Raw genomic sequence first — 21,268 nt, 5'->3', positions numbered from 1 at the left:
TGGTGCTGTGCTGAGGTAGTGGTGCACTGATGCTGAGGTGGGGTTGCGTTGGAGGTGGTGCACTGATGCTGAGATACTGCTGTGCTGTGCTGATGTTAAGGTGGTGCTGTGCTGATGCTGAGTTGGTGCTGCACTGATGAGGTGGTGGTGCTGTGTTGATGCTGAGACGGTGCTCTGGTGATGTTGAGGTAAGGCTGAGTGATGCGGATTCCCTCACCACCACCTTTTTTACAGTGTCCCTTAAGGCTCCATAACCACTAATGGTCAGATGCATTTAATTAGTTATAAAGTGTCGCACATACCAGTTTAGGGTATCAGAGCACTTTGCATCACTCACAAATTACACACAGACAATCATAAGTGTAAAGATGAGTGTAAAGGAAATGTTACATAACACAGAGGACTGCAGGGTGTAGGAGTCACAAGTCTTGCATATTGGTAGGCAGCATTACTAAAGAGTGCTTGGGCCCCAAAAGCACACACTCAGGATTGATAACAGAACACCATAGTTGGAGGCTCTCTTAAATAAAAATAATCAATTTCCATCCAGATGAACCCTTTTTGCAACTTTAATATCTCCTCTAATCTTCTTTGCAGTGCATGCAGTTCTTTGATGACGTTATAAATTCACTGTTCTGTTAGGATTTTAACTTGTACACTGCAAGTAACAGAAGAGCAGTAACCCATTGACCTAGTTACATTGTATGCACTTTGTAATCTGCATGGTACACTTTCTTCACAGCTGGCATATGAACCCTCTGGCTACTTCTTCCACTAGACAACTCTGATCTCTCCAGCAAAAACATCAATCACTTGAGTTATCTTGACATTTTTATTGTCTGGAAATTGCAGGAGGCCAGGAATGTGTTGAGTGCTTTTAAAAGCAAAATAAACTCTGAAACATTATCCCTCTGAAGTCAGTGTCCAGTGCAATCGCACAGCCCTTGTGCTAGCCCTGTGTTCTTTTTCTGCTTTTATTTAATGTATTACATTCAAATGCACATTTTAAAATGGACATTTTTCCAGAAGGAAACATTTTGGCCGCAGCGCAAAAACTGATCAGAAACTTCCAACTCCTCAGCCAGCAACCAAGAATGCTGCAATAACATTTAAGCAGTTGCGTCTGAGCACCCACGAGCAGATCAACAGAGCAAAGTGTAATGATATTGTACTAAGTCCCTGCTCCTTGGAGGAAAAAGGAGGGACAAAGAGGTAGCACTGGCCACTAGTAAGCAAGGAGTTTTAAAGGACATTAAAACAAACCAATGAGAAGCAAGGAATGGTATCAGGCCCACAGAAATATATGTATACTAAAGTATACAAGAGGTCGTACGCTTTTTTTCTTGTTTATCTTGCTAGATACCGGACGCCGGAGACTGCTCCGGACAGCCTTTTGGATGCGGCCAACACCGACATTCAATAACTCTTCTCACAGACATTGGTTGAATACTCTTGCCTCATTGTGCGTCATTTCATCACACTTTAGTTAGACAGAATCCGAGTCCTATTGCTCGTTGACTTGCTCGCCAGAAGAGACACCTTACACTCATACTATCTTGCCCTGAAGAAGCCCATGTTTGGGCGAAACACGTTGGCTGGCTGTTTTTATGAAGTGCAACAAGGAAAATAAAACACGGAAGATACAAAACATTGATATGTGATATGTTTTGTGCTGTAATATTTTGTTTACTTGGTTTACCTGTGTCATTATATTGCCTCTCATCCAATCAATTTTTATGTATATATTTACGTTCTACAAGCAGCAGAATGTTTGAGGTGGGCAATATTGCATATTGCTTGTGACTGATTCTGGTGGTGCAGTCTCCTTTGACCCGGCTTCTGCTAATTATTTTCTATGGTTTCTAGATTCCTGTGAGGGTCTGATGGTGAAAACACTGGAACAGGATGCCACCTATGAAATCGCCAAAAGGTCCCATAATTGGCTGAAGGTAAGAGTGACTGTTGGATTGCTGGTTTTGTAAATTAGCACTAGACTTCAGATAGGCTCCAGGAGTGTTATTCGTTTATCAGAAACAGTAACAGCTGGCTTAATCTGAACTCTGCTTTTTTTTAATGGAATTGTCCATTATGTGTGGGATCCCAAAATTCATCTAAAAAAAAGTTTTACGAAAAATATTTTAAACCAAAAGCCAATCGTAAAAGCAGCATTTCCTTTTCTTTATTCTAAAAACAAATTTGAGTTAAATTACCAGCCCTGTTTCACCACTCAATTTCATTACCCAACAGCAGATCATAGGCATCATCTACAGGAAAAAAAAACTGCTGCTGTCTCCCTCTGGCAGGTCCAGGGTTTCAGACTATAATGTCATTAGGACAGTCCGTGTTACCTCTTAGTAGAGCAGTTATCACTAAACACAAGCTATGCTTTTTTGTCTATTTCTCAAACTTACTTATGAAGCGGTTTGTTTACTTCACTTGTTTGGGCTCAGCCGCTATTCCAAACCTTTTTACATATTTAATCTGATAGACGTCTAGCCACAGATTCCTTAACTTAGAATATCCCCAGGCGTCAGACTGGATCCGGAAAACTTTCCGCAGCAGCACCTCTGCGCGCCGGGGGGCGGCGCCGCACGGCTCCTCCCTGACATCGTCCACGGACATGACGTCAGCGGAGCCATGTATGCCCCTCCCGGCGCGCTGACGTCAGTTTTTTTTCTTTTCCGCGTCCCAACGCAGATCCTGGAAGACCAACAGCTCCTTGGCCAGGTTTTTAGGCCTTATCGACACCTTCGGTGTCGCCGGAACAGTGTACAATGCCTTCGGGTTTTAAGGCTTGTGAAGCCTGTGCGCGTCAGATGTCTGGCACTGACCCGTATCTCATCTGCATGCACCACGACTCCAAAGAGTGTGACGCCTGCCAGAGGATGAAGCCCAAGTCCCTCCGAGAGTGCCGTATGAAACTGCTGGCAGCACGGCTGTACGGTCCAGCACCTTCGCATTGCCGCTCTCCCCCTCCGGCTTGGGCTCCGTCCAGAGGTCGTTCCCGCGATAGTCGTACAGGGGCAGGTAAGCGCAAGACCAAGCGGCAAGCACGGAGGTCCTCCCATTCACGTTCAGCCGCCGCCCGCTCCTCTCGTTCTATGCCAGGTAAGGGCGCCCGTCAGTTGCTTCCTCCATACCTCCCTTTCCGGGGGTTGGGGCGATGTGTGCCCAAATGGAGGCTTATTCTATTGCCCTCCAGTCATACTTTGAGTCCCCACCTCTGCCTCGAGCGCCTTCGGGTCCCAAACAGGTGGCTCGCCGCCCGGCTTGACCAAAAGGGCACATTTTGCAGTAGGATCGACGTCGGATGGCTTCCGAGTAGAGTCCCCTCTGGTGTTCGTCGACGTCCATACGACTCCGACCCGGTGTCTTATCGACTCCGGTGCCACCGTCCAAGCTTCTTCACGGGGTTGCTGCTCCTTCCGAATCCTCTGACGTCGCTGCGACCTCCACACTGTCGATCGGTGCCGGCAACAACGCCTCCTGGTCAAGAGGTTGACGCTTCTCAGGATTCCCCGGATCAGGGGCCCATGGTGCAAGTGCCTTGTGTTGCCTGGCCTTCGGGTCAGTCTCCGGCTCCTCCAGTTTTGTTGTCCAGTGGACGGCTTAGTCTTCAGTCGTCTCCTACCGACGGCTTATTATCACCTAGCCGGATGACAAATGAAGCTGGGGCTGCTTACGCACGTGCCATTCACAGGGCGGCTGCTATTCTTGGTTTTCAACCTCCTGTGGCCCCCCCTCCTGTCTGATCCCTTACTGGATCTGCTCCATATGGGGCCTATTGAGGTGGAGCCTTTGCTGCCATTTGGCAGCTCTTTATTGGACATTTTGCGTGCCTCATGGGCAAGGCCCTCTTCTGGTGACCCTGTTGATCGTGCTATTGCCCGTAGGCACCGTCCTGCTCCAGGTGATCCACTCTGCCTGTCCACTCACCCTACGGCACAGGGGCTCGATGTTCAGGCAGCCTTTAACTTAGTCTTCATCCGCCATGCCATTATTATCTCCCACCAGGGAGTCTAGCTGGCTGGACGCGTGTGCTCGCCAACTTTTTGCTTCTACCAGTGCGGGTATCCGGGCATTGAATACTGCGTGTGTGTTCGTGCGTTCATCCTCCACCCTTTGGGACCTGGTCAAGAGCAAAACCAAAGGGGTTGACGGACGGAGTGTTGAACATTGCAAGCACTCACCCCCAGTCAACTGATCTGGGTTGAATCCATCATTCTTTAGCTCACTCCGCTACCCCAGTTCAGACATGGCCATATGCAAATCAGTCTGACCCTGTGCCTCATGGGAACAGTCCAGCCCGATCTGCCAAGCCATGTCTTTCCTGGACTGGAAACAAGAATCCTGGGACCGGTTTCGGGTTCATAACCCTCTCCCTTCTATTCCAGAGGAGCCGCGGTCACAGTTGCTTCTGCTTGATGGCAGGGGGATGGCGTAATTTTCGCTCCGTTCTTCCCTTGATGCCACTGACTCTGTGGGGCGAGCTCTTGCTCGATCTGTGGCTTTGCGCCGCCATGCATGGCTGTGCGACAGTCGTTTCCCAGATAATGTTCGAGATGCCCTCAGAGATCTACCGTTTAATGGCGTGGACCTTTCTGATCCCTACGCGGATTCGGCAGTCTCCCGGCTCTTGTCCGGGTTGCCATAACTTTTGCACTGTTCTGTGCCTTAGTTTTCTACACCTCTATCACAAACGTGTATAGTAGGTTAACAGTTTGCTGTCCACGGCTGCTCAGCCTTCTCTGATTAGCATTTTCCTTGCCAGGCTTATGGGACCACCATTTGAATCACTTCACTAATGTGAACTTCAATTCCTGACATGGAAAGTTGCTTTCCTTGTGGTGATAACTTCCCTCAGAAGTATAAGTGAATTATAAGCACTTAAGCTACATGAACCATTCGTCAAATTATTCCCAACAAAACTGGTAATACGTAAAATATCCAAAGTTTCTACCAAAGTATCAGCTTTTCACACAAGTCAAACTATAGAGCTAACAGTGTTTTTTTCTAACCCAGACACAGTAGCAGAAAGAGCATTACATGCACTCAATATTAAAAGGGCACTAATGTTCTACATAGACCGAACCAAACCCTTCAGAAAAGCCCAGCAACTCTGTCGCATTTGCAAAGCCACAACAAGGAGCACCCATATCCAAGGCAGGAATTGCCAGACGGATAGTTAAATGTATTCAAACCTGTTACTGTAAAGCAAAGAGGGTACTCGCAGTACATCCACGAGCTCATTCCACTTTTTAGGAAAAATACCAATAAAGGATATTTGTTATGCAGCTACATGGAATAATCCACATTCATTCACAAAGCAGTATTGTGTTAATGTATTAACCAATCCACAAGCCAGAGTGGGTCAGTCTGTACTTAAAACTTTTTTTCAAACATCTACTTCAACCAATCGAAAGCCACTGCGTATGTTATGTTATTAAGATTTATAAAGCGCACGATTACCATTCCGGTGTCCTGGCGCTAAGCATTAACTACCTAAGCAGATAACATACCTAAAACTGAGAGAAAAGCCAAGTCTTGAGACCCTTCCTGAACACACTAATGTCAGGGGAGTTTAATGAAAAAGGAAGTTAATTTCAGATTCTGGATGCACTGGTTACAAAGCTTCTGCCTCCCCAATTAACTTTTTTGAAGCAGGGGGTTTTCACTAGTTTTGCACCCATTGATCTAAGAGATCTAGATGGGATGTACCAGGAAAACTTGTTTCTTAAAAACTGTGGACCTGTCCCGGTCAAGGCTCTGAACACAATACATAGTGCCTTGAATCTAGATCTCAGATGAGTAGGGAGCCAATGTAGCTTTTTGAGTTCTCCTTTAACTGAGACCGACCTAGGGGTCTTGGTTAACAGTCTGGCTGCTGCATTCTGAATAGTTTGGAGCCTATTTTGATGTTGAGCTTGAATATTGACATAAAGACTATTACAATAGTCAAGACGTGACAATATCAATGCAGTCACCACGGTTCTTAGGTTCCCCTCCGAGAGAAAGAACCTGATTTTCCTGATCATTCTCAATATAAGCGAGCATCCAGATATCACCTTGCTGACCTGGTCTCCCATATTGAGTTTTTCATCTACCACCACACCCAAGTTTTTGGCTTTCCTACGGGGTGTGGGACAGAGACCAAGATCCGCAGGCCACCAGTCTGGTGTCCACATCAAGGGGTTATTACCAAACCTCAAGACCTCAGTTTTAGCTGAGTTCAGCTTGAGGCAATTGGCCGACATCCATCTGGAGACGGCGCCCATGCAGTCTGAGAAGCGTGCTCCTGTTTCTTTTTCAGCTCCCTCCTTCACTGACAGTACAATTTGAGTGTCATCCGCGTAGGAGGTAAGCTGAAATCCAAAAGCTCTAATAATGCCAGCCAGGGGGAGGAATGCTTTAAATTTGATGCAGAGTATAAGCATCTACGACCAACACATGCTATGAATAGAATGTTAATTACCCTGTAAGCATCCATTTGTAGCGTGTAGTGTTGTAGATTCCTATGCACCCACCCTCCTCCCCAGAGACTTTTGTTTGAAGAATGCTCTAATTGACTCTATATAATAAACATTATACTTGCTCTTATGCACATTTTTAGGTCAAGCCTAGAGCAGCGCATGCGCTGTGCTCTGGCAAGACTTTTTGTAAGGGCTTAAGAAAATGCTACCACTGTGGCCTAGAGCTTTAGTGCATGTGCGCGGGTACGCGCTTACGAGCAGTGGCGCCCTATGGCTTTCCTCTCTCGTCATGGGTCACAGGCCATGGCTGTTCTGTCCGCCCTCTGCATTCCGCAGACCTTCTCCAACCTGCTTTTTCCCCTCTCGACCCCTCCCTTTGGACAGGGAGGAGGGAAACTGCTCCTGTTTGCAAGCCTCACCACTATTCATGCCATGGAAGTTTATCAGTAAGGCATGAACAGTGCATTTCATTTCTTGAAAACAAGTGTCCCTGTCTCCCTTTCTACTCTGGGCTGCTCACTCCTCTGGCCCCCACCTCTAGGCTTCAGGGTCAGAGTCTGCCAGCAGCTTCACTCTGCAGCTATTCTCTCCTCCTTCTTCCTCCCACCCCGTTTTCAGAGGGGAGGGGAAGGGAGGCTGGGTCCATTGCAAGCTTCTCAACCAGCAGCTTTAGGTATGTCAAAGAAGTGGCCACTTTACCCTTAATACGTAATGCTTATCCCCTCTGCCCCCCCCCCAGCACTGTCCTAACACTTATCATCAGGTTCAAAGCTTGCCGTGCTTACCCCCCTGCCCCCGCTCTGTCCTAAAACTGGTCATACGGTTCAAAGCTCGCCGTACTTACCCCCCCCCCCCTGCCACTCGCTCTGTCCTAACACTTATCATCAGGTTCAAAGCTCGCCGTGCTTACCCCCCCTGCCACTCGCTCTGTCCTAACACTTATCATCAGGTTCAAATCTCGCTGTGCTTACCCCCCTGCCCTCCGCTCTGTCCTAAAACTTATCAGGTTCAAAGCTCGCCGTGCTTGCTCCCGCTCTGTCCTAAAACAGATCATCCGGTTTAAAGCTCGCCATGCTTACCCCCCTGCCCCCCCGCTCTGTCCTAAAACAGATCATCCGGTTTAAAGCTCGCCGTGCTTATCCCCCTGCCCCACGCTCTGTCCTAACACTGGTCATACGGTTCAAAGCTCGCTATACTTACCCCCCTGCCCCCGCTCTGTCCTAAAACTGGTCATACGGTTCAAAGCTCGCCATACTTACCCCCCTGCCCCCGCACTGTCCTAACACTTATCAGGTTCAAAGCTCGCCATGCTTACCCCACTGCCCCCCCCCCCCCCCTCTGTCCTAAAACAGATCATCCGGATCAAAGCTTGCCATGCCTACTCCTCTGCCCCTGCCACTAGCTCTGTCCTAACACTTCTCATCAGGTTCAAAGCTTGCCGTACTTACCCCCCTACCCCCGCACTGTCCAAACACTTTATCATCACGTTCAAAGCTCACCGTGCTTACCCCCCTGCCCCCCGCTCTGTCCTAAAACTGGTCATATGGTTCAAAGCTCGCCGTGCTTACCCCCGCCCTGTCCTAACACTTATCAGTTTCAAAGCTCGCCGTGCTTATCCCCCTGCCCCACGCTCTGTCCTAGCATTGGTCATACGGATCAAAGCTCGCCATACTTACCCCCCTTCCCCCGCTCTGTCCTAAAACTGGTCATACGGTTCAAAGCTCGCAGTACTTACCCCCCCTGCCACTCGCTCTGTCCTAACACTTATCATCAGGTTCAGAGCTCGCCGTGCTTGCCCCCGCTCTGTCCTAAAACTGATCATACGGTTCAAAGCTCGCCATGCTTACCCCCCTGCCCCCCGCTCTGTCCTAAAACAGATCATCCGGTTTAAAGCTCGCCGTGCTTACCCCCCTTCCCCCCCCCCGCTCTGTCCTAAAACAGATCATCCGGTTTAAAGCTCGCCGTGCTTATCCCCCTGCCCCACGCTCTGTCCTAACACTGGTCATACGGTTCAAAGCTCGCCATACTTACCCCCCTGCCCCCGCTCTGTCCTAACACTTATCAGGTTCAAAGCTCGCCATGCTTACCCTACTGCCAACCCCCTCCCTCCCCCCCCCGCTCTGTCCTAAAACAGATCATCCGGATCAAAGCTTGCCGTGCCTACTCCTCTGCCCCCGCCACTAGCTCTGTCCTAACACTTCTCATCAGGTTCAGAGCGCGCCGTGCTTGCCCCCCCAGTCCCCCTCCCCCGCCACTAGCTCTGTCCTAACACTTATCAGGTTCAAAGCTTGCCGTACTTACCCCCCTGCCCCCGCACTGTCCTAACACTTTATCATCACGTTCAAAGCTCACCGTGCTTACCCCCCTGCCCCCCGCTCTGTCCTAAAACTGGTCATCAGGTTCAAAGCTCGCCGTGCTTATCTCCCTGCCCCACGCTCTGTCCTAACATTGGTCATACGGTTCAAAGCTCGCCAAAGGTGACCGTGCTTACCCCCTGCCCCACACACTGTCCTAATACTTATCAGGTTCACAGCTCGCCATTGTGCAGCACAATGTCCTTGGTGCAACAAAATCAACTGTTGCATGGCTAAACACTTATAAGGTCCCAAAAGCGAGACCTACTGGCAATGCCAATGCTTGTTATCTCTTCTATTACTATATTGCTCCTTTTCTTAATGCTCAACTGATGAGCCAAAAAACAATCTAGCAAACGGACCCAGGAACATGCGAAATACACACTGGAGGAGAAGTCAGTATATCTCGTGACTCGAACACTTTTTGAAAAGAAAATAACTTGCAACTGTCCTAGCCCAATACTAGATGGCAGAATAAGCTGACCATATTAATCTACAGCACTACATGCTACGAATTGATGTTTACAGGGTAAGTAGTGTAGGAGAGTAGGGTCTGCAATCCTATGATCACCCAGATTTTTTGCTTTTGCTTCATTGGTTTACGACTTTCTCCGGCTGTGGGCCTGCCAATCAGACCCACAGCCTAGCTGTTCTCTCTCGAAATTAACACACATGTACGTTAGGTGCATCCACTAATTGGAACTGGGCCGCCTTGTCAGTCCCTGTCTCAGCATACCACAGGTATCCAGGGCATCGGTGTACCCAGGGCCTACCAGGGGCTGCAGCATGTATTATGCCACTCCTGGAATGGCCGCCCAAATCTGACACAACTGGCTGCACGACAGCTGGGGCCACGTGGTGTAATCACCCGTTGCTGTAGGTGTAGTATTCCTACACCTAACCCTAAAATGGACACATGGATTCCTATCAGTCACTCCTATGGCAGGCCTTATCAATCCTGAAGGCAGAGTGCGGGGAGTCATGTGGGATGGTGCTCTGGCGCGAGCCGAGCCCGTCGACGGCTTGCGGAACCAAGTCCTAATAGCCGTTCCATGGTGACGCGGGCCAACTATTTGCTAACTTTGGCATCGCATCACCTACACATGTCGCGTAAGGTGTCATACGAATTGGAATACGAACCCCTCGCTAGTTCTGGCGACGGGGTTAGCATTCCCCCCTTCTAGAGGGGCACGACATGGAAGTAACCCTGAACCCCGGTTAAAGTTGACTCAAGCCTCAGCATCACAAAATGGATGCTGCCACCAGACACAAGTCTGACCTCCTGCTGCTGGGGGACCTTCCAGCGAAGGGAGTTTGGACAAAGGGTTTCCTGTCGAGGGCGGTGTTAGCACCGTCCCAGACAGGGTTGTGTATCCCAGGTAGGCAGGGCTGAAAGGAAGGTGATTGCCAGTGGCACCCCGGTGCTCACTGTGCATAGCCCGGCTCAAACCAGTTTCGGGGGCACACCAGCCCCTGAGCTGGCGCGAAGCCGGACAAAGGATAGGGGTGTAACCACCCCCCTCCTGGCTCCACCCATAGGTAGAACCTAGTCACGGGCCAACCCCTTTTTCTTAGAATAAAGGTAGGAGCGAGTCCCCTTCCCAAATTGGATAATCAGATAATCGGATACCTCCGAATCACGAACCACTTTCCACGAAAGGAACTCTTGACTATTTCTGAAGACTCTCCCTTGTGGCTAAGGAGTAGCCACCCTGCTCCAGCAGGCACCAACTAAGCGCTTGCGGTTTGCTGTAAGTCTCTCCTACGGATCAAGACTGCCCAGCTCGACGAGACCCGAGTTCCCTGCCATCTCTGACCTTTTACCTCCCTCATCAGCCCAGCTGAGAGCCGTAGGTGTGACGAGACCTGCGGGACCGGCTATCTTCAGAACCTGCACGACGCTTATCTAGCACGCCCACCGAGGGACCCTCGAGTGAGTGCACCTAGGGTTTGAGAAGCCCTAAACCCTGAGCAGCTCCAGCATCGAAGTCTGTCTCCCCAGCATCCGCGAGATCTGCGTGGGGGGCCCTTCCGCTCCTTGCTGTTCACCGCGTTGTCCGACCACTTGCCGTCCGGCTTGTGGCCCTCTTCACGACGCTCCAAGATTATTTTTCATCACTAGTCCGGTTGCTCCCGACTGGCACTTGCTCCCCTTCAACAGAGGAGTACCCCGGACCCTCCTGGTCCACTCCCGACGCCATCTTGACTCCCCCGCTTGGGTGGCCACTGCCAAGATCCGCTGCCCCTTCCTGGGCCCAGCATCATCGACAGCAGACACCTTCGTGGGACAGCTCGCCCTCCATCCTGGTCGCCGCCGCGCCTCCTGGTCCGAGGAACAGCCGAGTCCGACGTCACCCACTCACCTGGTCGAGGTGACTTCAGCCGGTACCCTCCTGGTACCCACACGATCGCTGGCTAGCGGTTGAGAACTGAGTCCCCTCTGCTTTCAGGTTTTCCTTCATCACCGATCCAGGCTTGGATCGCCCTGAACATCGTCACTGGTCGCCTGCCAGCAACTTCTTCTTTCAGGCTCCTGAGACTACACGAGGACTCCCGACATCTTGACTAACTTCACGCAGCCGCAGCCTCCGGGCTAGGTAAATCGAGCATCTCGGTGCTCCATCGCAGGTTCGCTCTACAAGTGTCCAGTTCCTTTTTCGTTTAGTCCCACTGATCGGAACCCTCCGGAATCAGTACCTCCAGACTCTAACCATTCGCATTTCACTGTTAGTGTAGATGGTTTCTCGCGCCCCTCGGGCATTTGTGTAACTTGTGCAACTGAAGTATTTTTCTAAGAGTTTTGTAGTGTGCGTAGCTCCCTGACTCATAAAGAGCCAGGGTAGTCTTGTTATAAATAAATACCCTTTTATTTTCATAACAACTTGTGTGGTGTCCTTTCACTTGGTGTTCAAGGGGTATATGTGATGGTAAACAGCTGGCTTAACACGCCCTCTAGAGTTTAGCCTAAGACTGCTCGTATCCACGCTACTAGGATAGCTGGTCTAAAAGGTTGACTTACAACCAATCATCAATAAGGGTCGTTTGGAATGATACACAGTGATCACTAGAATAGTGAGCACTACATATCAGGCCAACTTCTCACATTGGTGAGCAGCGGTTGGGATTTGAGCTTGCTGTTGTTTTACCACACACGTATCCTAAGAATATCGCAGTGAAAGATCACATAAGTACCCAGGTACATATAACTTAACTTAGAATACTCCGAGTTCTACTGAACCGGCTGTTGTAGTGTAACAGGGCTTAGCACACCCTGACTACAACTCCTAGCAAGGGATCAGTAGGTAAACACATAGTGTAGGTAGGTGCAACACTTACACCGCACTAGACAAGCATGTCGGTCCACGGAGAGTCCTCGCAGACTCCCTTAGTGGTCAGTGACCCTCCACAGGTCGTGTCACGATATGCAACCCTTAGCTTCAAGGAGATGCGACAACTATGTGCCTCCAGGAAGCTAAACCAGGGTTCTAACCCTACCATCGCAATTCTGATAGGTCTCTTAGAGGCGTACGATGCTAGGAGGTCCTCTAACACAGGTCCCCCCAGTGCAGATGGGAACATGCCTCCCTTAGAGGGAACCCTCGGTGACCCCGACCTCGACCTCCACACAGAGGAGGAGGACGAGTTATCGGGAGACGAGGCAGACAAAGGTCCAGCGGTAGTCGGCAGGCTTACAAGGACCAACTTAAGCAGGCATGAGAATGGAACTGGGGGAGCCCCGGGCCCACGCTCAAGCAGGCTTAACCTTGGGAACGGACGAGCTAGGTCTCTCTCCAGAGGCTCCGGCAGATCGGTTCATACACATGTCTCTCAGGCATCCTCTCAGAGAGGAATGACTTCCCCTCAGAGGAGGGAGCATGAAGCGAAGATGCGGGAAGTCAATCTGAGGATCGAGCGGGAAGAACTTGCCCTCGCCAAAGAAAGACTTGCTCTGGCCCGAGAGCAGAAATTAAGTGGGTTAGATCCCACTGGTGGCAGCAGTCTCAATAGAGAGAAAGACAGGGGTATAGACACTAGACACCTGAGTAAAATAGTGCCCCCCTTTAAACAAGGGGACGACATCCACAAGTGGATAACTGCTTTGGAGAGGGCCTGCACTGTCCAGTGCGTCCCCCCAAGTCAGTGGGCAGCTATACTGTGGCTTTCCTTTGAAGGTAAAGGAAGGGACAAGCTCCTCACTACTAGAGCTGAGGATGCTAACAACTACCAAGTCCTGAAGAACACACTGATTGATGGGTTCGGCTTAACCACGGAACAGTACCGGGTGCTGTTCCGGGACACCCAGAAAATTCAGTCTCAGGATTGGACTGACTTTGTTGATTGTGCCACTAAGGCTTTGGAAGGCTGGTTGCTGGGTAGCAAGGTTACTGATTACACAGGATTGTACAATCTTATCATGCGAGAACAGATTTTAAACAACTGTCAGAACCAATTGTTGCATCAGCACCTTGTCGACTCGGATCTGACCTCTCCCCAAGAATTGGGAAAGAAGGCAGACAGATGGGTCAGAACAAGGGTCAAGCAGAACCAGAATCAGAACCAGGGTGGTCAGAAGAAAGCCGACCAAAAGGGTAACAAGAACGAACAAAATGACCAGAAGTCTTCGACAGGTCCCCAACAAACCAAAGAGGGTGGGGGTCAGGCTTCACAGAAGAAGAAGACTCAAGAAGGCCAGTCAAAAAGGTGGTGCCAGTACTGTAAAAGTAAGACTCACTGGTTTAGTGAGTGCACCAAGAAAGGAGGGCAAACTCCTACCACTGCAGCCCCTAAGGCACCTGCGCCCCCTAGTACAGTCAGCAGTGGTAGTGCGCCTCCCAAGGCATTAGTTGGGTTAACCTTGGGAACAGAGGGGAGTGACGACTTAGTCGGCACGCTCACTCAGGCCGTCCTTGTCTGTACAGGGGATATGGATATGTCCCCTGATGCCAGTCCCAATACTTTGGGCAAATACAGACAGACACCTTTGATCAATGGAAAAGTGGCTCAGGCCTACAGGGACACGTGTGCCAGTGTCACCATGGTGACGCCTAACTTCGTGGACCCTGGACAGATCATGCTAGGTACCAGTTACCTAGTGACCAATGCCAGCAACGTCACTACCAATCACAGTATGGCAGTTGTTGATTTCTCCTGGGGAGGGGTAAGTGGCCCGAAAAAGGTTGTGGTTAGTTCAGACCTCCCCGTAGAATGTCTGTTGGGCAATGATTTGGAAACGTCACAATGGTCAGAAGTGGAGCAGAGGACTCACATGGAGATGTTAGGCTTGCCAGCACATGTCCTTGCTGTGACCAGGTCACAGGCCAAAAGATGCCCCACTGAACAGGTGCTGGATCCTGGAAGAACGGACCAGACACCTTCCAAGAAAAGGAGCAGTAAGGGTAAGGCTTCGCCTTCCCCCTTGCCCCAGGTCGTGGATCAAGTCTCCGAGGAGGCTGACCTTAAGGAACTGAGGGAAACTGAGCCGCAAGAGCTTGAACCTGGTCAGGTTGAGTTTCTGGGCTCAGGGGGACCCTCCAGGGAAGACCTGGGGAAGGCACAGTTAGACTGCCCCTCACTTGAACCCCTCAGACAGCAGGCTGCTGCTGAGGCTGCAGGGAACGCCACAGGTACCCACAAAGTGTACTGGGACGATGGACTCCTGTACTCTGAGGCAAGAGACCCCAAACCTGGTGCGACCAGGAGGCTGGTCATCCCCTTGTCTCTGAGAGGTTTCCTTCTCACCTTGGCCCACGAGATTCCCCTTGCAGGTCACTTAGGCCAGAATAAGACTTGGGACAGAATTGTCCCACACTTTCACTGGCCCCACATGTCCGAGGATACGAAGGAGTTTTGCCGCTCCTGTGTCACTTGCCAAGCCAGTGGTAAGTCAGGTGGCACGACAAAGGCCCCCCTGATACCACTACCAGTGGTGGGGGTACCCTTCGAGCGAGTGGGGATCGACATTGTCGGACCAATGGAACCCCAGACAGCATCAGGGCACAAGTTTATACTGGTGGTGGTGGACCACGCCACCAGGTATCCTGAAGCTATTCCCCTTAGGACCACTACAGCACCTGTGGTGGCACGGGCCCTACTTGGAGTGTTCTCCAGAGTGGGCTTCCCTAAGGAGGTCGTCTCAGACAGAGGTGCAAACTTCATGTCGGGATATCTGACTGCTATGTGGAAGGAATGTGGTGTCAACTACAAGTTCACCACACCCTATCACCCACAATGCAATGGGCTGGTTGAGAGATTCAACCGGACCCTAAAAGGGATGATTCACGGACTACCTGAAAAGCTTCGGCGGAGATGGGATGTCCTGATACCCTGCCTCTTGTTCGCCTACAGAGAGGTCCCGCAGAAGGGGGTTGGCTACAGCCCTTTCGAGCTTCTGTTCGGACATCCTGTAAGGGGACCCCTTTGTTTGGTAAAGGAAGGATGGGAGAGACCTCTCAGAAAGCCGGCATCAAACATTGTGGACTATGTGCTCGGTCTCCGCTCGCGGATGGCAGAGTACATGGAAAAGGCGTCTAAAAACCTTGAGGCGAGCCAAGAATTACAGAAAGCTTGGCACGACCAAAAGGCTGTCCTGACTGTGTACCAGCCTGGACAGAAGGTGTGGGTGCTGGAGCCAGTGGCCCCAGCAGCACTCAAAGACAAATGGTCTGGGCCCCACACGATCATTGAGCAAAAGGGAGAGGTCACCTACCTGGTAGACCTGGGAACTCCCCGGAGCCCCCACAGGGTGCTCCATGTAAACCGGCTCAAGGCATATGTCGACAGGGAGGGCATGGGCTTGCTCATGGCCACAGATGAGGGACAGGAGGAGGAGAGTGACCCTCTCCCGGACCTGCTCTCTCAGAACCCTGACGATGGATCAGTAGATGGTGTTGTCTTTTGTGGCAGCCTCTCTGGACATCAACAAAAGGATTGCAAACAGGTTCTTCAATCCTTTCGACATATGTTCTCTCTGACACCCAGTCAGACCAATTGGTGTACCCACGAGGTCGACACTGGGGACAGTCTACCCGTAAAGAGTAAAATCTATCGGCAACCTGATCACGTCAGAGACTGCATCAAGACAGAGGTGCAGAAAATGTTGGAGCTGGGAGTCATTGAACCCTCGGACAGCCCCTGGGCTAGTCCCGTAGTGCTCGTGCCGAAACCTCACACCCAGGGCGGTAAGAAAGAGATGAGGTTCTGCGTGGACTACAGAGGTCTCAATGCAGTCACTAAGACTGACGCCCACCCGATACCAAGAGCAGACGAACTTATCGACCGGTTGGCCTCGGCCAACTACTTAAGTACGTTTGACCTGACAGCTGGGTATTGGCAAATCAGGTTAGCTGAGGAGGCCAAGCCCAAAACAGCATTTTCTACCCCGGGTGGGCATTATCAGTTCGTGGTAATGCCCTTTGGTTTGAAAAATGCACCTGCCACCTTCCAAAGGCTGGTGAATCGAGTTCTCACTGGGTTGGACGACTTCTGTGCGGCGTATCTGGACGATATCGCTGTCTTTAGCTCCACCTGGGAGGATCACCTGGTCCACCTGAGGAAAGTGTTAGAGGCCCTGCAGAAGGCAGGCCTCACTATCAAGGCCACCAAGTGCCAGATAGGGCAGACACAGGTTGTATACCTGGGCCACCTTGTAGGAGGGGGTCAGGTTCAACCGTTGGAGAGCAAAATACAGGCCATACAGGACTGGGCTCCTCCAACCACCCAGACTCAGGTTCGAGCTTTCTTGGGCCTGACTGGTTATTACCGGAAATTTGTCAGAAATTATGGATCCATTGTGACCCCGCTAAACGACCTGACAAGTAAAAAGATGCCAAAAAAAGTTCAGTGGACAGCAAGCTGTCAGAAGGCATTCGATGACCTAAAGCAGGCCATGTGCACAGCACCTATCCTAAAGAGTCCAGACTACTCCAAACCATTCATTGTCCAAACAGACGCTTCGGAGCTGGGTGTGGGAGCTGTTCTATCACAACTGAATTTTGATGGTCATGACCAGCCCATAGCTTTTATTAGCAGGAGGCTGACCCCCAGAGAGAAGAATTGGTCAGCTATTGAGAGGGAGGCCTTTGCTGTGGTTTGGGCCCTGAAGAAGTTGAGGCCATACTTGTTTGGCACTCACTTCAAGATTCAGACCGACCATAAGCCCCTCTTGTGGCTAAATCAAATGAAGGGTGAAAACCCCAAACTACTTAGGTGGTCCATTTCCCTACAGGGGATGGACTTCACAGTGGAGCATAGACCTGGCACTGATCATGGCAATGCAGATGGGCTCTCCAGGTATTTCCACTTAGAGCAAGAAGACTCACCTGGTCAAGGTTAGCTTATTGTCCCAAAGTTTGGGGGGGGGGTCATGTAGGAGAGTAGGGTCTGCAATCCTATGATCACCCAGATTTTTTGCTTTTGCTTCATTGGTTTACGACTTTCTCCGGCTGTGGGCCTGCCAATCAGACCCACAGCCTAGCTGTTCTCTCTCGAAATTAACACACATGTACGTTAGGTGCATCCACTAATTGGAACTGGGCCGCCTTGTCAGTCCCTGTCTCAGCATACCACAGGTATCCAGGGCATCGGTGTACCCAGGGCCTACCAGGGGCTGCAGCATGTATTATGCCACTCCTGGAATGGCCGCCCAAATCTGACACAACTGGCTGCACGACAGCTGGGGCCACGTGGTGTAATCACCCGTTGCTGTAGGTGTAGTATTCCTACACCTAACCCTAAAATGGACACATGGATTCCTATCAGTCACTCCTATGGCAGGCCTTATCAATCCTGAAGGCAGAGTGCGGGGAGTCATGTGGGATGGTGCTCTGGCGCGAGCCGAGCCCGTCGACGGCTTGCGGAACCAAGTCCTAATAGCCGTTCCATGGTGACGCGGGCCAACTATTTGCTAACTTTGGCATCGCATCACCTACACATGTCGCGTGAGGTGTCATACGAATTGGAATACGAACCCCTCGCTAGTTCTGGCGACGGGGTTAGCATTCCCCCCTTCTAGAGGGGCACGACATGGAAGTAACCCTGAACCCCGGTTAAAGTTGACTCAAGCCTCAGCATCACAAAATGGATGCTGCCACCAGACACAAGTCTGACCTCCTGCTGCTGGGGGACCTTCCAGCGAAGGGAGTTTGGACAAAGGGTTTCCTGTCGAGGGCGGTGTTAGCACCGTCCCAGACAGGGTTGTGTATCCCAGGTAGGCAGGGCTGAAAGGAAGGTGATTGCCAGTGGCACCCCGGTGCTCACTGTGCATAGCCCGGCTCAAACCAGTTTCGGGGGCACACCAGCCCCTGAGCTGGCGCGAAGCCGGACAAAGGATAGGGGTGTAACCACCCCCCTCCTGGCTCCACCCATAGGTAGAACCTAGTCACGGGCCAACCCCTTTTTCTTAGAATAAAGGTAGGAGCGAGTCCCCTTCCCAAATTGGATAATCAGATAATCGGATACCTCCGAATCACGAACCACTTTCCACGAAAGGAACTCTTGACTATTTCTGAAGACTCTCCCTTGTGGCTAAGGAGTAGCCACCCTGCTCCAGCAGGCACCAACTAAGCGCTTGCGGTTTGCTGTAAGTCTCTCCTACGGATCAAGACTGCCCAGCTCGACGAGACCCGAGTTCCCTGCCATCTCTGACCTTTTACCTCCCTCATCAGCCCAGCTGAGAGCCGTAGGTGTGACGAGACCTGCGGGACCGGCTATCTTCAGAACCTGCACGACGCTTATCTAGCACGCCCACCGAGGGACCCTCGAGTGAGTGCACCTAGGGTTTGAGAAGCCCTAAACCCTGAGCAGCTCCAGCATCGAAGTCTGTCTCCCCAGCATCCGCGAGATCTGCGTGGGGGGCCCTTCCGCTCCTTGCTGTTCACCGCGTTGTCCGACCACTTGCCGTCCGGCTTGTGGCCCTCTTCACGACGCTCCAAGATTATTTTTCATCACTAGTCCGGTTGCTCCAGACTGGCACTTGCTCCCCTTCAACAGAGGAGTACCCCGGACCCTCCTGGTCCACTCCCGACGCCATCTTGACTCCCCCGCTTGGGTGGCCACTGCCAAGATCCGCTGCCCCTTCCTGGGCCCAGCATCATCGACAGCAGACACCTTCGTGGGACAGCTCGCCCTCCATCCTGGTCGCCGCCGCGCCTCCTGGTCCGAGGAACAGCCGAGTCCGACGTCACCCACTCACCTGGTCGAGGTGACTTCAGCCGGTACCCTCCTGGTACCCACACGATCGCTGGCTAGCGGTTGAGAACTGAGTCCCCTCTGCTTTCAGGTTTTCCTTCATCACCGATCCAGGCTTGGATCGCCCTGAACATCGTCACTGGTCGCCTGCCAGCAACTTCTTCTTTCAGGCTCCTGAGACTACACGAGGACTCCCGACATCTTGACGAACTTCACGCAGCCGCAGCCTCCGGGCTAGGTAAATCGAGCATCTCGGTGCTCCATCGCAGGTTCGCTCTACAAGTGTCCAGTTCCTTTTTCGTTTAGTCCCACTGATCGGAACCCTCCGGAATCAGTACCTCCAGACTCTAACCATTCGCATTTCACTGTTAGTGTAGATGGTTTCTCGCGCCCCTCGGGCATTTGTGTAACTTGTGCAACTGAAGTATTTTTCTAAGAGTTTTGTAGTGTGCGTAGCTCCCTGACTCATAAAGAGCCAGGGTAGTCTTGTTATAAATAAATACCCTTTTATTTTCATAACAACTTGTGTGGTGTCCTTTCACTTGGTGTTCAAGGGGTATATGTGATGGTAAACAGCTGGCTTAACACGCCCTCTAGAGTTTAGCCTAAGACTGCTCGTATCCACGCTACTAGGATAGCTGGTCTAAAAGGTTGACTTACAACCAATCATCAATAAGGGTCGTTTGGAATGATACACAGTGATCACTAGAATAGTGAGCACTACATATCAGGCCAACTTCTCACAAGTAGCATATTCCTTTTATGTTTTATGGTTTAAAAAGCAGTTGTGGGCTCATTGCAACAAATTAGCGTCAATGTCTTGGTTGAATATCTTAGTTTTAATTGTACTTCTCCTATTAGTCTACTATTTATCACAAGTGCATCTAGTCTGATTCAATCCACACTTCAATGGTCCAAGTTTTTATATTCCAGTGAATTATGATCATCGTTAATAGGTTTGTGTGTGCAACTCTTTGTACTTCAATATGTCATAAGGTGCAACATGCATCAAAAGGTTGGCCCTGGTTACCTGGAGAAGAAGATCTCTTTGTACTATCCTGCCAAGACCCTAACTCAAAACCACCAGCTCTTTTCCATCCCTCGCGTCGCATTAATAAATAGATTAGGTAGGCCTTCTCTGTCCAGTCTTCCTCTTTCTGACACTTGCTGCCTCATGATCTCAGATTTAGTCACACACAGTTGTTGATACAAGGAAAGGTCCCCTGCTTGCTCTAGAGTGTGCACCCTGACTTAATGTTCCCAGAGCATGTTCTTTTTTGACTTCCCCCTCAGCCCACATTTCAATCATGCAAGTGCACTGGGGCCTTGGCGCAGCATATTGAAACCCAGAGTGGAACTTATGGGTCGGAAGGACACACTAAGTGCTCCTCCCTTTCTTGGAGTGACTGCTTTTATTTCCACAGGCTTTATGGGACTGGCAGTATTGGCAGCCAATATATTGTAGGCAAGGCAGGCCTGTACCGGCCTTCCTTGTATTCTGTCTGTCCCCTGTAACAGTTCTTTGCCCATCTGTATGGAAGTTGCACATAGGTGTGCTTCAGGTGTATATATATATTGCATGCATGCGCATTGCTTTAATGTAATGGATGCTTGTGGATGAAGAGCAAGTGAGTGCATGTGACTACAGCCACAATCGGTTCATTTTTGTATTGGGTGCCAATACATGACATCAAGGCTTAAAGGAAAAGCCCAGACAGCACATGTATGTTGCCAGGCTTTCCGATCCCTAATAAACCCCCCAAAGAACATTTCAGGGAACTTTTAGTGAGCGTGGCAGTGAAGTGATGCAAAAATTAAGAAAGGAGGCAGAGCGTTTCTTTTAGTTTCCTCTGCCTGTTCCTGTCCCATTATTCTCTGGGAGAGGCTAACTTAACAGGTTAAACAGGTAGTAAAGTGGAACAGCCCCACCTGGATTTTTAGATCTCGCCTACGCAGCGCGCATGCGCTGCATAGGAAAAATACCTTTAGCCATCGGTCCCCTTTTTTGTCCAAAAACGTGCACGTGTTGCATTGCTTTCAATTGCAAAACGTGCACATTTGGCGATTCCCTTGCGGGAGTGAGCGACAGCGCCATATGTTATCAATTATCGCGCCTTGCTGCACGCTCATGCATGGGAATCGCGCAAGCCACCTCCCCTCCCCCCCCTCCCCCCCCCCCCTCCCCCCCCCCCCCCCCCCCCCGTGCCTCGGGGGGGGGGGGCGGGCTGAGCCAGTGCAGGAGAGGGAGCAGACAGATCG

General features: G+C 50.9%; 1 protein-coding gene across 2 annotated transcripts in view; it reads left to right on the top strand.

Moving 5' to 3' along the window:
- LIG1 (DNA ligase 1) overlaps nt 1-21,268 on the top strand; it is a 502,345-nt gene that overhangs the window by 407,103 nt on the left and 73,974 nt on the right. For both annotated transcript variants that reach the window (XM_085616644.1, XM_085616645.1), the window contains exon 22: nt 1,867-1,949. In XM_085616644.1, coding sequence (XP_085472770.1) covers nt 1,867-1,949 — 83 coding nt within the window. The remainder of the gene's footprint in view (nt 1-1,866; nt 1,950-21,268) is intronic.

Source organism: Triturus cristatus, chromosome 7 (assembly GCF_964204655.1).
Source record: "Triturus cristatus chromosome 7, aTriCri1.1, whole genome shotgun sequence".
NCBI lineage: Eukaryota > Metazoa > Chordata > Amphibia > Caudata > Salamandridae > Triturus > Triturus cristatus.
Note: the sequence above shows the minus strand (reverse complement) of the source record. Positions and strands in the feature narration are given on the sequence as shown.